Source organism: Puma concolor, chromosome E3 (assembly GCF_028749965.1).
Source record: "Puma concolor isolate L17-30 chromosome E3, mPumCon1.1.hap2, whole genome shotgun sequence".
Classification (NCBI taxonomy): domain Eukaryota; kingdom Metazoa; phylum Chordata; class Mammalia; order Carnivora; family Felidae; genus Puma; species Puma concolor.
The window spans coordinates 26,953,353-26,978,358 of NC_141682.1; the positions used below are offsets into that span (position 1 = coordinate 26,953,353).

Sequence of the window (25,006 nt, forward strand, 5' to 3'; positions counted from 1 at the left end):
TGGCCTTTCTAGCTGCTCTGCTTCTGTCTTCGTTGCTGCTTGGCAGAACCCGCCTTATCTGTACATTGATGAGTCATGCTTTCTGTACATTTCAATGTTTTATCCCCGCAGGGAAGATTCTGGTAAGTACCTTCACTCTCACTGCTCTTAATACTCCATGCTTCCCTGTTAGGACTATTTCTGAGGCTCTTAAAGAAAATTGAACTTTTCAGCAGTTGGAGTGCAGTGGCTGAAAAAAAAAAAAAAAAGGCTCCAGGATGGGGGGAATGTTCTTGTGATAACCTGGCTAGAAAGAATATTCAAACCTTCTCTCATCTACTAGTTTGACAACTTGACCATCTATTCTAGGTGTTATATAGTATATGAGAATTCTTGGCCTCTGAATGTATACAAATCAGAAGAAACTCATATAACCCACAGACAGGATTTCAACAACAAGTTACTGTTCATGCCTCTTCTGGAGCCAGTTGTCAATTATGCTGGGAGTGGCATGATACTAAGTGTTGTCAAAACTGCCTTTGTGTTCCAGCTGTGATATCAATGCAGTGTGTGACCATGGGCGCCTCACTTAACTTCCCTGGACCTCAATTCTCTCATCTGTAAAATATAGGAATTGGACAGAATCATCTCTGTGGGTATCACAATCCTCAAACACTAGGTAATCATGTGGGCACTGTGCTTGCTGTCTCCAGGCCATGGATTTCCCATGTGTAAAATGAGCTAATTAAGCTCTGACCACTTCACACAGATAATGATGAGGATTAAAATAAAATGGTGTACACAGCTATATTTGTTAAAAGTAAATTTCCATCAGTTTTGAAGTGTTACTGTAATGACAACAAAGATCACTGGTTGATCGACGCATGCCCTTGAGTTGCTAGGAACAAAATCCTTCTCTAACTTAAACAAATGGGAGGGTTTTTTTCTGTTTTCGTTTTTGTTTTTGTTTTTGTTCTCTACAAAGCCTTACCTAGACTATCTTTATGTTTTTTGGATTTTTAAAAATTGTAATAAGAACATTTAACATAAGATCTACCCTTTCAACAAGATTTTAAGTGTGTAATGCAATATTGTTAACTATAGGCATGATGGTAAGATTTTGAGAACTTATTCATCTTGCATAACTAAAACTTTATGCCCCTTGAGTAGCAACTCTACATTCCCCCTCCTCCAGCCCCTGGCAATCACCATTCTACTCTCTGCTTCCATGAGTGGGCTATTTTAGATACTTCATGTAAGTAGAATCATGTAGTATTTGTCTTTCTGTAAGTGGCTTATATCACTCAGCATATTATCCTCAAGGCTTATCCATGTTGTCACATTAGGCAGAATTTCCTTCTTTTCTAAGGCTGAATAATATTCCACTGTATGTATATACATTTTCTTTGTCCATTCACCCATGATTGGACATTCAGGCTGTGGCCACATCTTAATGATTATGAATAATGCTGCTATGAACTTGGGAGTTACGAGGTACTCAAGGGCTCACAGGGAAACCGGGAGCCATAGATTTGAGAATGGGCAGGAAACAAGAACCACAACAATGGCTCCAGAGCAGTAGAATCCTGCCAGACAGTCCTCATAGGACAAATGAAATCCAAACTCTTCTCCTGCCCTTGTTTCACTCACTCAAGATTCTGACCCCAGAAGACAGAATCTACTGGCCAAGTTTAGAACACCTGCCTTCCCACCCATGACAGTCCTGAGCCAGAGGATCTGGCCCCTTCTGTTTCTGTAAATGAGTGAGTAGCAGACACCAGAATTCGCTGAGACCACACCAGGTAGAGAGGATCACTCTCCAAAAGGAAATCAAAACTGCGGGGAAGGGGAATAAGATTCTGCACAGCTCCTGAATATGAAATAATGACCACCCAGAGATTACTTAAATGCTTAAATAATCACAGTATGTCACCCACCAGTATGACTTTTTTTTTTTTTTACTTTTCAACATTACATGTTCCCCTGCCTGATAGGAGACAGGTAGTTTGGTTAGAGTGGTTTTATTTCTTTCCTCCATATCCTCTCTCTTTCCTCTTCCACCCCTACCCCCACCCCTGTTCTTTCTGTCCCTCTCCTCCTCTTTTCTCTTCCCCAACTCACTCCTGTCTGGTAAGGTGATAGGAGCAAAGGCTTGAAGGATACTTACGAGTCTCCTGGGTCTCTGAACCAAAGAGAAAAGACTGTTTTCCTCATGCTTCAACCTCCTGGTCAATTACCCCTCCTTCAATCTGCCACACAGGTGCGTACACATAAGACACAGATACACGCCCCAACCCTTGCTTCCCTCTTCCTCTCAGGCAGAGGCCCTGTTTCCTTCACCTCATCCTCTGTCATTCCTCACCTCCTGATGAAATTTGCCCACGTGCAATTTGGACCCTTTCTTCCCCCACCAGGCTGCAGGGTTGAGAAAGAGGCATGCAACTGTGGAAATAATTCTCTTCCTGCTCTGTGGCAATCACTGACCACCTCAACAGGTTAGTGACAAGCAACAAAAGACTTTACCCAAATTCTATCAGAATTGGCATGCCCCTCAGAGAACTGTAGTGAATGGTTGTTACAGAGAGCACTGGAATGGATGGATTCTCAGCAGCTCACCAAGACGCCCTCAACCACAAGCCATGCATGTGGAGTAAAACAAACACAGCAGAGAAACGCAATGCTACAGTTCTTATTGGAAAGCAAACAAGAGCCTGCAGACAAAGACAAACCAGTAAAAGCTCTAGTAAAGCTGGCCAAGGTCAGTGGAGAACCAGGAACGTCAGGGGAAATGTCAGGTACTATTTTGACAGCCTAATAGCAAGGAAGGAATGGTCTTCTGCAACAACTCCCAAGGCTGAATTTGTCAAGAATTGCAATACCACCAGAAGGTGCTGGTTTTGACAACAGCTTGTAATAACCTACATGCCCAAGACAAAGTACACAAGATATTTTTTCCTATATTTTACTATGAAAATTTTCAAGGATACATAAAAACTGAAAGAAGTTTATAATGAAAACTCATATACCCATGACCTAGATTCTACTATTAATATTTCCCTGGGTTAACACATATTTATCCATTCTTTTATCCAATCATCAATCCATCTGACTTTTTGATACACTTCACAGTTAATGGCATACAATGGTACATGTTACCTCAGAGCTTCAGCATGCAGTATTTGCTTAGGGCACATGCAGAAGATATTTCTGATATAAAAAATAAAACACAGGGATTAGGGAGAGGGAAGGATGAATGGATGAGGCACAGAGGATTTTTAGGGCAGTGAAAATACTCTTTATGACACTGTAATAGAGGACCCTTGTTCTTATACATTTGTCCAAACCCACAGAATGTACAATACCAAGAGTAAACCCTATTGTAAATTATGGGCTCTGGGTGATAATGATGTGTACATCCATTGTGACAAATGTACCAGTCTGCTGGGGGACATGGATAATGAGGGGGCCTGTGTATGTGTGTAGCCAGAGGTTTTATGGGAAATCTCTATACTTCCTGCTTGATTTTGCCATTAATCTAAAAATGCTCTTTAAAAAGTCTATTTTTTCTTTTTATAAATAAAGTCTATTTTTTAATTAAATAGATGATTGAAAATTAAATAAAACCTATGACTTATCTCTAACAGAGGATCGGCAAACTGGCATCCCAAGGGCTGAACTTGGCTTGCAGACATGTGTTGGTTTTCCCTGCCCAGAATCTATTCTCATTCCTCCTGTTACAGAATCCCAAGCTTCTTTTGAATAAATGATCCACCTCCTCTCATAATCCATGTGTTTTGGGAAGAACGGATTGCTTCTCTTGGCTCTATCACCAGGCCCATGAGCCCTACCTGGCCAATCAATGCAGTGCTGATTGGCTACAGAAATCCAATTCAAATGGTGAGTTGAGTTGAGATGGGCACATGGATCCCATTGGTCCATTGAGAGCCTTCCCGAAGACCCTCACTGAAATTCTCTTTCAGTTCAGGTTACTAATCCAATAGGATAAATCTAGGGATGCTGGTGTGCTGGTGTCCACCTTTTTTAAGATGTTGTAAGAAGCTGCTTAAAAATGCAGCTAATCCAAAGCAAAGCAGAGCCCATAGGTAGAAAGGTACAGGTAATTTATGCTCCTGGATCCAGCCAGGCCTAAAGTCCAGAAAACCGTATTTTTCAGTTATAAGAGTTAATACATTCCTTTTAAAAAACTAAATAGTTCAGGTCGATTAAACATCTGACTTTGTGGCTCAGATCATGATCTCACAGTTCATGAGTTCGTGCCCTGCACTGGGCTCTCTGCAGTCAGAAAAGAGCCTGCTTTGGATCCTCTGTCCCCTTCTCTTTCTGCCGCTCCCCTGCTCGTTCTCTCTCTCTCTCTCTCTCTCACTCTCTAAAAATAAACAAATAAGCTTTTAAAAAAGAAAAAATAGCTTGAGCTCTTTTTCTATTCATTTCAATAAAAATAATCCTGGTGAATAGTTACTATGGGTTTCACACCCAAGTCTGTGTTCAAGTTCTTGACTGTTAAGTTACGCTACAGTTAGGTCATGAACTGAAAATTCAAAGAGGAGGGAAACTTACCCTGCCCAGTAGGTGATGTGAATCCAGAAAGCACAGGTAACAAGTAACCCTCTAGTGGGAACACAATGTGATAAGTGGTATAGAAGATAGATCTCAGTGTCAGGGAGGCGCTGGGGGACTTGGAAAAGCTTGGAGGACAAGGTGACCCTTAAAACGAGCCTTCTAGGGGCCCCTGGGTGGCTCATTCAGTTGAGCATCCGACTTCACCTCAGGTCACGATCTCACACTTCATGGGTTTAAGACCTACATAGGGCTCTGTGCTGACAGCTCAGAGCCTGGAGCCTGGACCCTGTTTCAGATTCTGTGTCTCCTTCTCTCTCTGCTCCTCCCCGACTTGTTCATTCTCTCTCTTTCTCTCTCTCTCTCTCTCTCTCTCTCTCTCTCTCTCTCAAAAATAAATAAATAAACATTAACATAAAAATTAAAAAAAAAAAAAAAAAGAGGAGGCTTGTAAAGTCAGGAGAAAACAGAGCACAAGTTGCACTCTTATGGGAGGCAGGGAACAGAGCGGGTCAGCAGAGTGGTCTTAGGGAGCTCCAAGCCCTTTTCACCAACCTTCTGAACCAAAACAATCTCAGTCATAATCTGTGTGTGTGTCCCTCTATCAATCTGTCTATTCATCTGTCTTCTCTGTGTCTCTCTCCACATCTCTGTCTCTCTTTTTCTTTTCTTTTTTTTAAATTTTTTTAATGTTTACTTATTTTTTTTTTAATTTTTTTTTTTCTCAACGTTTATTTATTTTTGGGACAGAGAGAGACAGAGCATGAACAGGGGAGGGGCAGAGAGAGAGGGAGACACAGAATCGGAAACAGGCTCCAGGCTCTGAGCCATCAGCCCAGAGCCCGACGCGGGGCTCGAACTCACGGACCGCGAGATCGTGACCTGGCTGAAGTCGGATGCTTAACCGACTGCGCCACCCAGGCGCCCCAATGTTTACTTATTTTTGAGAGAGACAGAGATGGAGCAGGGCAGGGGCAGAGAGAGACAAACACACAATCCAAAGCAGGCTCCAGGCTCCAAGCTGTCAGCACAGAGCCCAACGCAGGGCTCGAACTCATGAACTGTGAGATCATGACCTGAGCCAAAGTCGGATGCCCAACCAACTGAGCCACCCTGGCACCCCTCTTTTTCTTTTCCTGTCTCTCACTGTGTGTCTCTCTCTGCGTTTCTCTCTCTGTATCCCTCTCTCTCTCTCCCTCCCCTTCTTTCGCTCTCCTCTCTTCATGCACTCACTCGCCTACCTTCTGGGATGCAGTCCACCCCATCATCAATACCGCCCTAGTCTAAGCCACCATCATTTCTCACATGTCCAATTTGGCAGCCTCATAACTTGTCTTCCCACCTCCATTCTTGCCTTGCTTCCATCAATTGTCCACCTCTCTGACAAAGCAAATATTTTAAAATGAAAATCTAATCGTGGTACTCCCCTGCTTAAAACCATGGATAAAGAAAGAACTCCTCAACACAGCCTACAAGACCCTTCCCATTCTCCAACCACATCCAGCTCCACGTATCCACCCCACTCACTGCACCCCAGCTTCCCTGGTCTTCCAGTTCTTCAAAGAGTCCTTCTCTATCCCATCCTAGAGCCTTTGAATTTGAAATCTCCTTGAAATGCTCCTCTCACCCCCAGCCCCACATCCCTTTACCTAATTAACACTTACTCGTCTTTTACTTCTTATCTCAGATTCAAATATCACTTCCTAAGAGAAGCCTTCCCTGATTGCCAGACCACATCAGATCTCACTGGTACATGTTCTCTCATTTGTTTGACTTTTTCTTTATAGCACTTATCCAAGTTTAGAAATGTGTGTATGTGTGTGTATTTGATGGATTGATTCATGCCTGTGTCTTGTACTTAAGACCCAGGAAATCAGAGACCACGTCAACTTCTTAAAATAACTTCATACCCAGAATTCAGTACAGTGGCTAGTGCACACTTCCATTTTGTTACAGTCCCCACCACTCCCTGTTGCATTCCCAACTCCAAGTTGTGTTAGTTACAACTTATGTTGTTTGTGCTGTTTCCCTAGAAAAAAGAATTATTCCTTTAGACTACTGCCTCTATTAAAGGGTAGAGAAATGGAGGCTAGACCCAGAGGGCCAAGTGTTTCCAGGAAAATGGGAGACTGCATCTTTCTTTATGGAAGTAGAAAATGTACAATAAATAGTTCTGTCTCACTTATGTTTATTTCCTGTCCAGGCTCGTAGGCATTTGAATTTTCAACACCTTCCCCTAACATTATTCATATATTTCTATTACTTATTTATTTATTTAAGGTATCTGACTCTTGATCTCAGCTCAGGTCATGATTTTGCAGTTTCGTGAGTTTAAGCCCCACATCAGGCTCTGTGCTGGCAGCATGGACACTGCTTGGCATTCTCTCTCTCTCCTCTCTCTCGGCCCCTACTCCACTCATGCTGTCTCTCTTTCTCAAAATAAATAAATATACATTAAAAATTTTAAGATTTATTTCTGAACACCCACCTGGCACTAGGTATGTTCTTCGCACTGAGGATACAGTGGATATGGCAAATGAAGTCCCTGCCCTCAAGTCATAGTGCCTGAATTACAGTGTGAGTTTACTGTTGTATATCTGTCCTTCCACTAAGCAGAAGTGGTTCCAACACCAGCTCTGGAGCCAGACAGCCTTGGACCTAATCCCAGCCAGGTGGCCTTGAGCAACTTACCAAACTTCTCTATACCTTGGTTTCCTCACCTGTAAAATTGAGCTAATAGTGTTATTGTGTGCATGTAATGAGTTAAGACACAGCTGTCTCATCATAAACCCCCATATCTTTTATTTCCTACCTCTGTACCTTACGCAGGACTGGCTTCATGGGTAATGTGTCCTGTGCAGCCACACAGAGCCCCATACTTAAAAGGGCTCTCCACTTGGTTTAATGCTCTGCTGTTGCTGCCCCCCAAATTCTTAATTTTTGAACAAGGGGCCCTGTATTTTTATTTTGGTATCAGGCCCTGCAATGATGCAGCCAGTCCTGATCAATACACATTAAATGCTCAGTAAATGTCTGTTGAGAGAATGAATAAGTGAGTGAATTTAGCCAACCACAGTTGATGCTCAAGAACACCATTATCTTACAGAGCCAGTCAAGTGGCTCAGCCCCGGAGCAAAATTCAACAAACTTCGTTGTTGACTCATCCTGTCCCTTCCCTGGTACTAAAAGCCTGACCTTAAATTTCTTCTCATCTAACCCACCCATTTCCTGGGAAACTTTGACCTTGACAGGCTGCCAGAGTTCTCAATGGAACCAGCAGTGAACCCCATCCCATTCTCCATTCTCCAGATCAGAATCTGCACGGTTTCTACCTCTCTACTCCCTCTCTTCCTGCTCAGCATCCCTGGAATAAGATGCACCTGGTTTCCTTCATCCCATTTTACAGATGGGGAAATAGAGGCTCAGTAAAAATAAGGTCCATCAAGATTCTCCATGCAGCCCTGCTCCTTTGCCTAGCCAAGTTTCTAGTTTTATAGTTTCTAACAAGATCCCCAGAACCAAATAACACAAATTATTTTTATAGTGGTTAATCAGACTTGATAATTACGTGCTAAATCTGAGACTGAGCCCCACAACCCTAACAGTATCCCATGTTCTGACACTCTGGCCTGCAAAGACAAGCAAAGATAAACTCATCTCCCCATGCCCTGCCTGCCCTAAGTCAGCAGGTGCTGGGGCCTTTCATTCTCTCAATGTTTAATGAGAATCTGCAACATGCAGGCACCATGTAGAAGCTGGTGATGCAACTGTGAACAAAACAGACAAAAGTCCCTGATTCTCTAAGAGGGGAAACAGATAAGAAACAAACTAATTCAATAAACTGTATATGGTATGCCCATGGTACTAAGCACGATGGAGAAAAATTAAGCAGGGGAGGGGCAGAGGAAGTGAGCATTTGGGAGGGTAGGAGTGGAGATTTCAACTTTAAATAGGACTGATTGGGAAAGACTTGAAGAAAGTGAAGAAGCTGGTTAATACAGCTTTCTGGAGAAAGAGCATTGCAGGCAGAAGGAACAGACACTGCAAAGCCCTGAGGCATTATCCCTGACTCATAATGTTGAGAGATACCTGAATAGACTGGAGCACTTAGCCAAACCATACACACTCCCCCTCCCAGCCCCAGCTTCTCATCTCAGTTTTGTTGCCTATAGACAAATCTAATCTATAGGGTTTTGAACCATTAGGTATTGAATTTCTGCAATGGTACTACTTTCTTTATCAACACAGTGGGGTTTTCATTTTGTCTTTGTTTGGGGTAGTCACATTTAAATGAAACAGTTCACAACAAAATTTCAATATCCAACTTGGCTTGAGATATCAGACCTGTGCTCACTGGGCCCACATGACTCTTTGTAATAATCTGTCCCTTCAGGGGGCATAAGCCCCCCTATTCACCACAAACCCAGCCAGAATGCCTCCCTTATGCAGAATGCCTGGCCCTGAATGCATTGTGGTTTACCACCAGCCCCACCCCCAACGCCTGCCTTGGAAAGCCCCTAACAATGATGGAGATTGGACACATGCCCCTTGCTGGGCATGAGGAGCAGGGGTCTCCTCCATCTTGGGAGACTGAAAGACGCTGGGGAGATCCCTGTCAGTTCCTTCTCCCCAGGAATAGATAGATGTGAGTGGGGAGGGGCTGGGAAGCCAAGAGAGAGGTCTAAGGCTTCTCTGAGCTCATCACATGCTCTTGCATTGATCCCCCTGGAAATGCTTCTCCTCCTATTTCTGCAGAACCTAATTCTCACACATGCTGTCTTGAGCCCTGATTTCTCCCCCTGCCCAAATCTGTTGTGGCCTCTAGAAGAGCTACACTAGGAACTATCCACCCTCCTACACTCAAGAAAAAGGGGGGTGTCTATGCACCAAAAATTTCCAAGATTGCCTAGGTCCCACCTGTTTACCTCTCCTATGCTTCACTCAACTTTCAAATTAGACCACCCTCAAATGACACCCACGTGAATTTGTATGTGTTTGAGTTGTCACGTGAGTGTGGTCTTTGTGCATGTTGATTAGGGTGCTCCTGTGTTTTCACGTGTCTTGCTGACGGATGAGAGGGCCTCCGCGTGCCTGTGAGTGTGTGTGTGTGCGCCCGCATAACCGGGTATTGTGTGTCTTTGTGTGAGCGTGGGTGAGTCTGTGTGAGTGGTTGCAACATCTTTACTCCCGACAGAAGGTCTTTGCGGCACACTTCTCTCAGCCAGCCTGCATCCTCTTCAAAGGCACTCCAGCTCAGGGACAGTCCACCTCTGGCCTTCCCCAGAATCAACACACGCATTGAGACGCACGCACACTTCCTTTCAAGCGCTGTTCCTTTGGCCCAAGAGAACCGACAAACCTTGAGCATCCTCGCTCCGACAGCCTCCTCCCCACCCCCCAACCCCACCCTCCGATGCCCTGGCTGAAGGATCCTCTACATGGAGATGGACTCAGAGCACTGGCAACGGGGAAGAAAAGTGACTGGGAGGAGAATCGAGCAAGGCAAACTGAGGACACGCTGAAGGAGTACGGAGCCAGAGCCGCTGCGGGGAAGCAGGTCCCACCCACACCACGCCCCTCCCGCAGAGGGGTAGCTTGTTCCCACCCCGGTCTTCCTCTGGGGCTTCCAGGTCTCACTCTTCTCCTCAAACTGGAGCTGTGAGAGGCAGCTGGGACCCCCTCCTCCCATGCATCCCCCTCGCCCCACCATCCGCGTCCAGGCAGCTGCTGATTGGCTGCGGGGAGCAGCGCCCCAGCTCCCCGTCTCCGAGGCGGGAGCGGAGCGGGTCCGAGGTGGGAGGCGCACGAACCGGCTCTGGGAGCCCCTCCCAAGTCCCTGTGCCCAGCGCCCTGTGCCCTACGCGACGGCCGTGCCAGGACTCCAGGAGGGCAGGTGTAGAGGGAGCAAAGGGGACCACGGCCAAAGGTAGAAGCAAGTCCTGCAGAAAGAAAGGCGCTGCTGCTCCGGCTGCTGCCTCCGCCACTGCCGCCACCACCGAACCAGCGTCCAGAGCGGGGCTGGCAGGCCAGGCACGGAGACGAGAGGAGCGAGGGGCGAGCTCATGGAGCACACGCACGCCCACCTCGTAGCCAACAGCTCGTTGTCCTGGTCCCCCGGCTCGACCTGCGGCTTGGGCTTCGTGCCCGTGGTTTATTACAGCCTCTTGCTGTGCCTCGGTTTACCAGGTGAGGAGCGTGGGGGAGAGGGAGGAAGCCGGGACCCCCGAATGCGGAGCGACCCTGTCTAGAACCCCCAGGCCTAGACATCCTCGGCGCGTGATCCCTGGCGCCCCTTCTGAAAAAGTTTAAGCCTAAGGGCAACAGCGGACATTTCCAGACTGGGGAGAAAGGAAGTTGCTGTGCCTGTCAGGGACTCGTGTGTGTGTGTGTGTGTGTGTGTGTGTGTGTGTGTGTGCGCGCGCGCGTGCGCGTCTCGAGCGTGCGTGGCAGGTGATGGGCATGGTGTATGTGTTGGTGTGAGTGTGAGCGTGGATTCGAGTATTTGCATGAGCATCTGAAGTGATCCGCGTCCCTGAAGGTGTCCAGTGGGGGCTGTGTGACTTGACCGCACTTCCCCACAGCTTTCTGGGGTTTCACTTCTCTTGTGGCCCCCCCCCCCGACATCCACTCCAGCCTGAGAAAACCTCTGCCCCCTCCCCCACCGCGCGTGTCACCCCTGATTGGAGGTGAAGCCAGAGGTTCTGATGCCCAGCACTCTTTCTCTGGGGCTGCTGGGATGGAGCAAAGGACGAGCCCCTGTGACCCCTAAGTGAGGAAGGGATCTCCAGGGAGGCTAGGAAGAGTCTGGGTGGGTCTGGGACCCTGCCTTGGCCAGGGTAAGGGTCCAGAGACACCCACAGGCTTCAGAAGCCACCACTTCAGGGGGTCACAGTCTCCTTGAGGACATGCCTTGCCCCCTGGCTTTGCTTCCCTGTCCATCCATTCTGGGCAGCTGATGACCGCTGCGGATGTCTGGCTGGTCCCACATCTTAACGTCCTCTCCAAAGTGTGACTGAGACTTCTGCTGAATTCCTGAAGAGAGCTGGGCTGCTGGGGGCTGGGGGTGCTTGCTGTTTGTGAGAGAGGGGGAGGGGGTTCCTGGGGCTCCAGCTTGAGATAACCCCTTCTTCCAGATAGTCTCTGAGACGGTCTGTGTGGCAGAAAGATTCCTAAAGATCACTTGCAAGCAGACAAGAGAGGGACAAAAGGAAACAGAAAGAAAAAAATCCAGCATACAGCCTAGAATCACAACATCATCTACCCTGCCATTCCGCATCCTGGGAACTTGGGAGCTGGATTTCTGAAAGCCTTGTTGACATTTCCTTTTCAAAACATTCAACTTGGTGGTCAGGGCCCCTGATAAGGTTGTTTATATAAATTCCCCCTCCCAAATTTTGGAAGGAATGAGAAAGCATAAGTTTATAATCACCAAGCCTCTCTCCCAGCGAGTGATGAGGTTTTTATTACTAACTAATCATTCTGGCTGCCCTGGGAGAGACACTCAGCCTCTGATTCACCCTGCTGGGGCAGCAGCACGTGTCCTATAATTACCTTGAGCAGGAATTGATTTGTCCAGTCCCCACCTCCCCATCAGCCCCCCTGAGCCTCTCCCAGAGCTCTCTTTTAGGGAGTGAGTTTTTGAGGAGGTTGGTTATTGGTGACACTTGCTGAACCAGAGAAGTGATAGCCGCCCCTTTTCCCTTCGGCTCTCACATCAGAATGTCTGACCCCTCCGCCTTCAACCCTCCATCTCCTCTGCTGACTAAAGAAGCTACTGTCTCAGGCTTTCCTTCTGAAAACCCTTTAAGGGACAGAGACATAAAGACGGGGAGGCTCCAAGGGCCCAGAGCAGGGACATGAAGATGAGTAGAACAGGGAAAAGCTCAGACCTTCAAACACCTCAAGGTGCAAACAAGATACCTCACATCTTTACAGCATAACTCCTATGCCAGACATGGCCTTCCTGACCCATAGCATTGGCACCTATTGTGTGCCAAGCAGTCCTAGGCACAGGCTCATCATGGCTGAGCCCAGGGTTAGGAGACAAAGAGAGAGGGATTAGGATGAGAACCTGGAAGGCACTGATAGGTTCTTATGCTCCACTAAAAGCTGTGACCACCTACTGTGTGTCAAGTGCTAAAGAGGTGCCTACAGGATTCAAGGAGCTCACAAGTGGAGCTTGTGGTGGATGCAGAAGGACCAAGCATTCTGGAAAAGGATGATTGAAGAGGGCAGGCTTGCAGGAAGACGATAGGTTGATAAGTGTTTTGTTAATTGCTTGCAAGGTGTTTCAGAAGGTGAAATCCTTAAGTCATTCTCTTAGAACCATAAGGGCAGGCAAGTATGTCCTAGTGACTAAGAATGCAGACTGTAGAATGAAGCAGAGCTGGTTGTTAACATGTGGACCTTCTGTGTTTCTGTGCCTCAGTTTCCACATCTGTAAAACAGGCATTAGGACAGCAGCCACCTCCCGGAATGATGGCAAGAAGGAAAGACGTTGATGGAGATGATGGTGCAGGTTAAGCGCTCAGCTCAGTGCCTGACACACCACACACTGACTGATTGCTGCTGTGACACTGCAGTTGTGGTCATCATGAAGCTGATCTGGTTGTAAGGAGGGGGGGACTGCGTGGCATGGGAGTCAGAGAAGGGACTGGGAGCACACAAGAAAAGCACTTAGCTCAGCGCCTGAGCTCACTACAGTATTCCCCTCCCCACCCCCAGCTACCGGCAATTAGCAAACCCTCATTACCCTGCTACTGACCAGGATGCACAGCTATGCTGAGTGTGAAGTAACAGACCACAGAGCTTGGTCATATTTTTGAAAACTGAGATTTTAATTGAATCACTTTTCCTGGCAGTGAACTCACACCCATTTCCAAATTCTCACAGTGATTGGAAACTGAGGGGTGGATGAGGAGTGGCTGTTTGGCAACAAGGGAGCTAGTGACTAGGAGAAAGGACAGATGTTTCTTACCTCCTTCAGTATCTAGACTAAAAGGAAGAGCTTGGGAAAAGCCATGTGGTCCAATCCCGTGCCTCTAGGAATCACCTCAGTCTAACTTAACTGCTTTGGAGTGGGACCCGGGGGTCCTAATATGAAGTATGGGCACAGCTCTGCCACTTAAGAATTCTTAACATTTCTGTACCACAAATTACTCCACTTGCAAAATGGGGGTAACAGCACTCCCTACTACCCACACAGATAATGTATATTAAATAAGATCATCCATATAAAAATGGCTAAGTACAGTGCCTGGACTGAGGAAAACACTTGTTAGTGCCTTCTCTGCACGGGATCTTTTTCTATGCTAAATGCTTAGATTATTGCACTTAATCTTCACCACATCCCTGTGACCTGTACATGTCCCTGACCCATTTTACAGATGAGCAAACTGAGATTCTGAGAAATGGAGCATCCTGTCCACAGTCACACAATCAAACCAGTATGTAAACACCTGCTCTTTCCATTGTACCACGGTGCCTTCATTATTGCCAGGAAGTTCTTCTAACTAACCCCAGTCCTTTATGCTGTGTACTCAGTGGAGAACATTGGTGTGTCCCAGCTGTTCCTAAAACTATGTCTCTTTTCTCTTCCTTTTAAGTAAGCAAGATGTTTCTAGCTTTTTCAAATGCATACAATAAGCCAGTAAAGCTAACAAGGTGCAGTTGGGGGCCCTGATGGGGCCAAATGGGACAAGATAGTCCAAAGCAGAAGTCAGTACAGGAAGAAGAGATGAGCCTGGTGCCTGAGGGAAGAGAGTGGCAGGGAGGACGGGTGAGCCTGGCTGATAAGGAAAGAGCAGCACGAAATTAAACTGAGATATGAAAGATATTTTTTTAAATTTTACCTTCTAAAAGGCACCAGGGATGTTACGGGAGACAAGGTAAGGAAGACGATAGCCTGACACCACACACAGCCCAGCAGATAGGAGCATTTCTGGAACTGCCATGTGAGGATGGTAATACCTGCCTGTGAGGATCGGTGCACAATGAAGGAGATGATGAGTCTGTCACCTGTCAGATAGTGCTTTGACACATGGTGGTTACAGTTGCTGCTAACAAGAGGTGAGAAAATGGTGACTAGCAAGCTGGACTGAGCCCTCAGATGCATTCTCTTTTGAGAACCTATAAACATCTTTTGAGAAAATATAGTAAACAGGTTAACAGTACAAGGTCTGGAGTTAGACCTCTGGGGTTTGAGTCCTGGCTTTGCTATTTATATGCTATGTAACTTTAGGCAAGTGACTTTACTCTCTGCCTCAGTTTCCCCATCTGTAAAATTGGATGATGATAATAATGGCACATACCTCATAGAGTTGCTGTGAAAATTCAGTGGGTTATATATTTAACACAATGTCTGCCACACAGTAAGCACTCCATAAGTCATATTTTTCATCATTTAAAAATTAGGAAAATTAGGGACGCCTGGGTGGCTCAGTCAGTTAAGCGTCTGACTTCAGCTCAGGTCATGATCTCACGGTCGTGAGTTCGAGACCCACGTCGGGGTCTGGGCTGATGGCTCAGAGCCTGGAGCCTGCTTCCAATTCTGTGTCTCCCTCTCTCTCTGCCCCTCCCCCGTTCATGCTCTGTCTCTCTCTGTCTCAAAAATAAATAAAAACGGTAAAAAAAATTTTTTTTTTAAAAATTAGGAAAATTAAGGAAAAATTCTCAACTTGTCTTATGACACCAGCTTTACACTAATACCAAAGCAGACAAAGATATTACAAGAAAACTACCAATCAATATTCCCCATGAACATGGGCACAAAAGATCCTCAATAAAATATTACCAAATCTAACTCAGGAATATATAAGAATGATAACAAATCAAGATAAAGTTGGGTTTATCCCAGGAATGTAAGGCTGGCTCAACATCTGAAAATCATTCAGTGTGATCCACCATAATAAAAAACCTAAAAAAGGAAATCCATATGATCTTCTCAGTAGATATAAAAAAGTATTTGACAAAATTCAACATCCATTCATGATAAAAATTCATCACACTAGAGAACTTCTTTAACCTGATAAAGGTTATCAATAGGTAACCTATAGCTAACATCACATGTGATGATAAAAGATGGAATGTTTCTCCTCTAAGATCTAGAACAAGGCAAGTAGATCTGTTCTTGCTACTCCAATTCAACATCATACTGGAAGTTCTAGCCAGGAAAGAAAACGAAATAAAAGGTATACTGGAAAGGGGCACCGGGGTGGCTCAGTCAACTGAGGGTCTGGTTCTTGATTTCAGCTCAGGTCATGATCTCACAGTTTGTGAGTTTGAGCCCCAAGTTAGGCTTTGCACTGATGGTGCAGAGCCTGCATGGGATTCTCTCTCTCTGCCCCTCACCCACTTGCACTCTCTCTCAAAATAAATAAACTTAAAAAATTGTTTAAAAAAAGGTATACTAGAAGGAAGAAATTAAACTGTTTCTATTCACAAATGATACAATTACCTTCATAGAAAATCACAAAGACTCCACACAAAAAAAGCTCCTCAGAATAAGTGAGTTCACCATGTTTGCACATGTTGCACCATGTTCACACTGTTAATATGCAAAAACCTACTGTATTTCTATGTATTAGCAATGAACAATTTGAAACTAAAAATTGGAATTAAAAAAAGAGATTTCCAAGTTTCCTTGAAAAGCCAGAGGAACTAACATTAGGCACATATTCCCAGAAGGTTGGCTGCAGATGAGGAATGGACTGCTTTCCTATGTAGCTGCTTTTTGGAGAGAGAGAGAGAGAGAGAGAGAGAGAGAGAGAGAGAGAGAGAGAGCCTTAAATAGGCAATGACATTCATATTATTCAAAAACCTGGTAATATAAAAAGGCACACATTGCAAAATCTCCCTCCCATTCATTTCCCCCGCTCACCAATTCCTAAATCCACCCCATCATCACTACTACACAGATAACAAGGGCATCAGTATCTTGGTTTCTCATTTGTTCTTTCAGAGTGTTTTAGTTTATATACAAGCAAGTATGAATAGAGGATCTCAACTCATTTTTTTTTTTACTGTTCTCAAAATGAGCACATTATACACACTGTCCTCCATCTTGCTCTTTTTCACTTAATATATTAATCATCCATCATGGTATATTGAAGCTTTTTCATTCTTTTATGAAGCTGCATAGTATTCCATTGTATATTTGTACCATAATTTAATGGGTGCCACTTTCAAAATCACATAGGCACTCTTATGTGAAAGTCCCTATATGCGACACCTCACTGTTCTCTGTAACATGTATGGCCCCTCTTTATGCACATTTGGCCCTAGGATCCCTGTTATAACAGTGGGAGAAAGAGCACTGCATGAGGAGTCCTGGATTCCAGGCTATTCTCTAGCAATAACTCACAGTGTGGGTCTGTCAGAGAGAGGCCTGAGAGAGCTGGGCTCTGCTTGTATAGCTCAGTTGGAGACATGGCCCATAAATGGGACACAAGCGTTGACCAGTGAAGTAGCTATGCCCCTTGGGGCATACCTAGTATACCTAGGCCTTGGGCTGGGGTCCAGAACAGGAGCTTTGTTGTCCTTGCCCCTGCACAATTTCTGTAGTGATCCCATGTGTAATTTCTGCTTTTGAGGTTGTGTATAAAATGCATTGCACTGGAACTGACTGGACATGGATTTGGATCCTGTATCTTACCTGTGTTTGTTGTGTGATCTCAGAGATGATACTGTACCTCTGAGTCCCAGTTTTCATTTGTAATAAAATAATCAGCCAAGTTCAGCATTTAAGAAAGAGGTCTCTGATGTTAGACTGAATGGGTTTGAATCCTAGCTTCCCTACTTACCAGTCTGTGACCTTGAGCCAATTTCTCACCCTCTATGAGTCGCAGCCTCATCAATGAGGTGGGGCCATACTAATACCTATCTCATAGGGTTGTTGTGAGGATTAAATGAAAATGTAAAAATACTTAGCACCATTCTTGCCACATGTTTGCTCTTGTATAGAGTAAGAGTTCAGTAAGTGTTATTAACCTTCTGTGCCCTGCATTGTTACTGTGGTGATCCCAAATAAAATATGCAAAGGCTTCTCACAATCCCTCAAACATTGTAGGAGCTCAATAAAGAGTACCTGGTGTTGTTTTTATTGTTTAACATGTCAACAAGCCTTGTTGACCAAGGTCTTTCCCATACAATTCCACTCAGAGTGCACCCACCAGGAATGAAACTCCTTGCCCTGGAAAACTAAGAAAGAATTATCCAATGGATTAAACAATCAATTCCATCATAAGCCTAAGGAATTTGTACCTCTCAAAGAGTTGCCTGTGGTTCAGTGAAACCTCCAGAAATACCATCAGTCCAGAACATGAAACCTTCTTCAGCTAAAGTTGATAAAGGGACTGACAAGCACCCAGAAGAGTGCCCTGCATTCTGCAGCCAGGATCATAAACAGAAGTGATGCAAGGAGGTGAACACAGATCCTGCCACTGAACCTCCATGTGATCTGAACTGTGTGGGCAATGCTGATAGGGGATGCTAGCCCTGCACAGGGTGCCATGAAACGCTGGGGGCAGGGAAGAGCAGGTGTCTTGAATTCAAATACTTGCTAGAGGCAGTCAGATAGCATAAATAAACAAAGTGGCCCAGTTTTAAGAAATATTTCACTTACCCAAAGAATCATCCTTCCCTGCTGTTTTTCTGAAAACATGTGGCCCTTTTGGTCTCTCTAATCTTCCCTCAGTGATAGAGACGTATGTACCAAAACCACTGCACTCTCCTCTTAACAACTGCTAGCACATTTGTTGCACTTACTATGTACTAGGGATTCTTCAAAGCATTTTACAGGCACTAGCTCATTTAATTACCACAATGACCCTTTGAGGTGTGCATACTTATCATGCCCATTTTTCAGATGAGAATGGTGAGATGCCCATGGTCACATAGCTAGAAATCAACAGAGTGATACTCATTACTGCTATCCAGCTTTATGATAAGAAAATGGCAACACACACACAATGACAGCTGACAAGCAACACTTGGACTAGATCACTAGGGACAGGGGTAACAAACAATAGGGAGGAGTGGGGAGGAGTAAGGACTGGAGGAGGTTACAAGGTACCATCACCACTCAGCTCTCTAGCCAATGCAGTGTTGCCAAATTCTTCCAAAAATCTACAAATCTAGATTTTTATATGAAATATCCTAATGTTTCAATGTTGGCAACTAATTCAAAAATTTTAAAAAACACTGTGCGAGCCAGCACTGCATGAGCCAAACCAAACATATCTTCAGGCTTGATACAGCCCACCAGGCTGCCAATTCACAAACTCCAGAGTGGGTAAAGCTTTAAGAGGTACCAAGAAATGCCAACACAGTGCACAGTGTGTGGAGAATAAAAACAAGAAGCTAGGGGGAGGAGTAAGGAATAAAAGAGAGGGAGACCCAAAGAAACACATGACTAAAAAAAAAAAAACAAGCATGCCAACTCAGGAAACCAGGGGTTTGGCATGACTAGAAGAAAGGGCTCCAAGTAGTACCACAAATTGCATGTTGACAATGTCCTGGAACACAAATCCCCCATTTTTTTTTTTTGTAAATGGGAAGAGCCCTTAGAACCTGACAGCATGGTGGATTAGGATGTGGGCTCATGGTCTCCCACTGACCTGGATTCAAGTTCCAGCCTTGTGACTTCCTAGTGGCAGGGCTCTGGCAAGTTGCTTAAACCTCTCTGAGCATCAGTGATCGTCTCTGCAGAATGGGTATAACAGTGCCTTTTTCACAGGGTGTGTGTACAGACAAAATGAAACAATTCATGGCTAGCAGGGGTCCCAATGTCTGCCACTCCATAGCTGCTGTTTTTTAATCAATGTCAGCACCATCATTTTATAACATGAGGAAACTGACACCTTAGCCAATGTCACAGAGCTAGGAATGGCAGAATCTAAACCAGAACTTAACTTTTCCAACTTTAATTTAGTTCCCTTTTTATAAAATCACACCGCTACTGATTTCTTGAGGAAGCAAAGTGATAGGAGTAAAGGAGAAACAGGCTGTGGAATTTTAGAACTCAGAGTAATCATCTAGATTTGGGGGCATTTTGTTGTTATTGTTGTTTTATGTAGGATTATTTTAGGTGGCACAAGACTGCATCATTATCTAATCCCTTTTCAGTTTTCTCAACCTTTCTGATTCTATCAAAGGGAAAGTCTCATCTTGGTGCTAGTATGTCTTTAACACCTTTTCACGCGTGCTAAACCTCCCTTATTAACAGACACAGAGCAGGCCTAGAGCTCGGCCTTGGGAAGCAGCAGTATCTAGCTAAAATTTAATGTCACCCTTGCGCTGTCATTATATTTATGTTTAAGGCTATCTTCTGTTTACAACAGGGAGGTGGGTTTGGGATTCAGGGTTGCTATATATGCTGTCCAATATAGTAACCACCAGCCTCACATGGCTATTGAGCACTTGACATTTGAGTAGCACAACTGAGGAACTGATTTTTTCATTCAATTTCATTTCAATTCATTTACAATTAAGACCTGATACTTGATTCAGTTATTGGACAATAACTGTATATTGGAACAACTTGGGTATGTGAATCTACTCTGAAATTTTCAACTGTCTACTTTATGACATCTAAACAGAAATCTGGATTTCCACTGAAAAATTTAGCATCCTTAGAGAAATGTGCTCAGAATGTAAAATACATGCCAGACTTTGGACATTTAGTATGAAAAAAAATTAAATATCTCATTAATAATTTATATTGATTACATTTTTGGATGAACACAGTTAAATAAAATATATTTTTAAAATTAATTTCACCCGTTTCTTATTTTGTTAATGTGGCTGCTAGAAAAATCAAGATTGCATATGTGGTTCACATTACATTTATATTGGACAGCAGTATTGTATAAAGTTTAATTCAGGGGGAAAAAGACAACTCACTTTAAAACAAAATGTTAATAATAGCACAGGGGACACAAGAATATGGCAAAAATCATAATATTGGTGGCCAATCACTAAAATCTGGGGAGCCCTGATATAGTACAATGCTCTTAATACAAAAACTGAAGCCCTGGAGAGGACAAGAAATTTCCCCAAGGTTACACAGCTAATCAGGTGTGATCTTGACCCCAAATCTTCTAGATTCTGAATCCAGTGTGCTTTGGCCATTGCAACAGCCCTACCATCTGTCCCCCACCAAGAGAAATGTAAGGAAAGGGGGTTGGGGCATGGGGAGGATGTGGCTACCTTGAATCCCCTTGGTATTCAAACAGAGAGGACTTCTAACTATGGATAATCCAGGATCTTTGCTTTTCTATCAAGTGAAGCTGAATGACTTGGGCTCCTCTAGAGTAAAAGTCATGACCAGCTGAACTACAGTGAGAGCTGTGACTTTCAACCCAAATACATGTTTTCATTTTGCCCCATGGCAAAGAAGGATGAGACAAGAAACCAGAAAGCACAATTAGGCAAATGAATCTGCATTTAAAAAAATTTTTTTTTAACATTTATGTATTATTGAGAGACAGAAAGAGACAGAGAATGAGCATGGAGGGGCAGAGAGAGGGGAAAACACAGAATGTGAAGCAGGCTCCAGGCTCCGAGCTGTCAGCACAGAGCCCAACGCGGGGCTCGAACTCACGAACCATGAGATCATGACCTAAGCCGAAGTCAGACGCTTAACCGACTGAGCCACCCAGGAGCCCCTGAATCTGCATTTATTGATTCACTTATCCCTCCCTCTCTCCTTCCATCCATCTATCCATGTGCCTGGCACTGCCAAGTAGGCTCATGGCAAGTCTGTGGTAGGTTCATGGCAAGTCTAAAAAGACCCATTCGATGTCTGCATGTTTGTGTGGGGAAGACCAGCATGACCAGAAGTCTGAATAAATGTAAATAGTCCCATGTAAGAAGAACATGAAGGAGAGGCACAGGGTGATAAGAGAGCTTTTTGTGGGGGGACTTGCCCAGTGGGGAAGACCTAGAACCTGAAGACTGAGGAAGGAAAGAATGGAAGAAGAGGCAAGGGGGACAGGCTTCACGATGACTCTTAGGCAAGAGAGGACTGGTGCACCATATAGGAACAAAAAGAGGACAAGTCTGGAGTGCCAAAAGGTGGTCTGAGGACAGGAGGAAAACAAGGCATGAGATGTAAGCAGAGGAAACAGGAAATCAGAGCTTTACAGAAACCACACAAAGTGACCCTGAATTGGGAGAACACATTCTACAGTGTTGACTCCTTTTGACTTCTGGTATTAACCAATGATTTCTTTTCTTTCCCCCTTTGTTTACCAGAATATTTGGCAGTTGAAGACCTGGGGCAATTGCTTTTCCACCACAGACATTTCTTATCATTTACAGCTAAGTGCAGGGAAAACTATCTACCACATGACTTCACAGGAGGGACTATCCACAGACCCACACAGAGAGACGTGCACACACACACACACACACACACACACACACACACACACACAGAGATGCATGCATGCGCATGTGCACACACACACACACACAGATGTGTGCACACAAACATACACAGGCATATACACAGACACCACATAGACACACAGATGCGCAGACATGCAAACACACAGACATACACCCACAGGGATACACACACAGAGACATGCATACACATACATACACACACACACACACACACACACACACACACACACTCCTCCCACAGTCAAAGGTATAGAATGGTCTGGTCCTTGCTATAGCCTTTTGCTGTTAGCATTCTGGACCTCACCACCATGGTTCAGCTCCATAGAGCTGCTGACAAGAACCATCATCTGCCTCTTGAACGAAAAGCAGTGGCCTCCCTGGAAGGTAGCAGAATGGAGCAGTAACTGGAGAGAGAACTCAAGAGGGGCTGGTGCTATGAAAAGGGTAGACATGGGCATTCCTTAAAGGAATCACAGGCCCACATTCTTAACCCTCACAGAGCCTGGCTTCCACATCATGTCTACCCTCCACACCCAGGACCCTTCCAGAACACCACCTTTCCTATCAGGAAAGTAACACTGGCTTAGGAATTAGGCACACCTGGGGGTTTGAATCCCAGCACTGCAACTTTGCTAACTGTGAGGTCTTGAGCAGGTAATTTACCCTTCTTGGAGCCTCAGTTTCCTCATCTGAGAATGGGGGTGATAACAACTTTATTTATTTGGCATATATGTGGCACTCCTTTCATATGCCAGGCACCTATGTAGGCACTGGAGGAAAAATAAAGAAAGTCTGCACAGGTGTACATTCTACCAGGGAGACAAGTGGTAAACAAATAAACAAATGCATACACAACACTCTTTGAGATATTGATACATGCTATCAAGAAAACAAGGTGGTAAGGAGATAGGGAACTATATTACATAGGGTGGTCAGGAAGGGGCTCTCCAAAGAGTTGATGTCCAGAATGACACTGGAATGATGAGAAGGAGCCAGCCACAGGAAACACAGGGGAAGGACATGCCAGGCAGAGGGACCCCACAGGGTAAAGGCTCAGAGGTGGGAAGGAGGTGGAGTGAGGGCAGACTTGTGTGGCTGGAATACAATGAACAAGAGGGAGAGTGGCAGGAGATGAGGGGAAGAGGCGGACACTGGCTGGATTGTGGGGCCTTTTGGTCCACAGTGAGGAATCTGGATTTGCAAGAAGAGACCAGAGCCTTTTAAGCAGGTGATATGACGTAATTTGAGTTTTTCAAAGGTCTCTCTGGCTGCTGTGAAAAAAACAAATGGAAGGTGGTTTAGGAGGAAAGCTCCTTTTCTTAGGAAAGAAGAGGAAGCTGTTGCAGTGTGAACGATCTCTGGTTTCCAGTAGGAGAGAGTGCGCAATACCTGTAGAGTGGCCAACACAGTGCCCGGCACACAGTAGGAGTGTGGGTCAAGGGTCATGTTCACAGACGCTCCAATCCTACTCCCACCCCATCCACCATCACCTCGGTCTCCAAGTGAAACAGCATCAGACATGTGAAGTGAGCAAACTAACAATGTCCTCAGACATCAAGGACATCTGTGCCTGGCTCTCCAGGCACCATGGCAAAGCGCCCGTAGCACAACAGAGAGCTATCATCTTGGTTGTGGCAGTGGGCAAGTCCTGCTAATGATCCAGCTGTCAATTGCGAGAGTCCTGAACAGAGAGAAAGCAAGTGTCTGGACAACAAGAAAAGGGTCACCTTCAGCACTGTCATTTGACAAATGAACAGGATTGAGTTCTGGCTGGCATGGTAGAGAGACATTATCATTGTGACTGCATTCAGTTCTAATGACCCAAGGTATTACAGGAAGAAGGGAGTAATGCCCCCAGGATTGAGGTGGAGACTCCAAGGACGTCCTGAAAATGGGAAGAGAATGCTCATGGAAGAGGAAAGAAAATGGTAGTTTGCCTCTTGGATCTTCTCAGCGTTAGACCTTCTGGCCAGAAGAGAATGGCTCTAAGAAATAAAAGGATTTTTTTTCCTTAATCACTATCAGTACTGAATAATTTCCTCAAAATGCTATTCAGATACATGCTGGTTAATACCTTTCTCAACCACCCTCATATAACCTCCTGAAGAGGCCTGGACTGGGGGTCATAGCCAGCCAACAACCAACCAGAAACTCAGACCCCTCGGAATGTGAAAGAAGCCTGTGAAAGGTTTTCTTAAAAGGCAGCACCATGCCTATTAACATTCAGAGGCAATCTCTTAAAAATTCAGGTTTCTCATGAGTCTTGGAAAATTTCAAAGGCTGGAAAAACTGAGCTTTCCCTGTCACTAAGTGCCTAGAACCAAGTAGCCACAGCCTTCTTTAGGTGGCACTTGTGCTACCCAGTTCATCGGAGTTATGGTGCCCCAGCACAAAGATTTTATACACACACACACACACACACACACACACACACACACACACACACACACACACACACCTGGCCTGTTTCTCTCACTTCTGTTCCCTACCTTGCTCCTATAGGATTTTAAATTTACTGTCTTACTGTCTAAAGCTTAACACATACGTACATATATCCCATATCCATTTATACCACCACACTTTTAGCCGCATCTATGCTTTCGAACCACACTATATGCTTTCCTGCAAGAAGGGAAGTTGGTGAAAACCTGGGTTTGAGATCCACTGGACTTTCCAGCTGTGTGCAATTAGCTTCCCTGAATGTCTATTTCCATATCTGTAAAATGAGGATAAGTAACAAGGATGCACCCCTTGTTGAGGGGAATACACAAGACAATGTACCTGGCACATGGTAGGTTTTTAATAGAGGATTTTTTTTCTTAAGACTGACAAGGATTTCCTATCAAATCCTCACCTGGACTCCTTAGGCTATGTTAAAGATCTGGCTCCATTACATGAGGCCAGATTTCTTTTCATTTCATACTTTGTGCCAGGAATTCTAGGGAATAAAGATGAGCGAAAGACAAAGATAAACATGGCATGGCCCTTGCCCTTAAAGAATTCACAGTCTAGATGGGTAGAAAAGCAAGTCAATAATCAT

The 25,006-nt window shown here is 44.8% G+C and overlaps 1 protein-coding gene across 1 annotated transcript in view; it reads left to right on the plus strand.

Annotated features, from left to right (window-relative positions):
* Positions 1 to 10,366: 10,366 nt before the first annotated feature.
* GPR139 (G protein-coupled receptor 139) overlaps positions 10,367 to 25,006 on the plus strand; it is a 41,179-nt gene continuing 26,539 nt past the window's right edge. Inside the window, exon 1 of the mRNA XM_086692049.1 lies at positions 10,367 to 10,743. Coding sequence (XP_086548175.1) covers positions 10,620 to 10,743 — 124 coding nt within the window. The 5' untranslated portion in view covers positions 10,367 to 10,619. The remainder of the gene's footprint in view (positions 10,744 to 25,006) is intronic.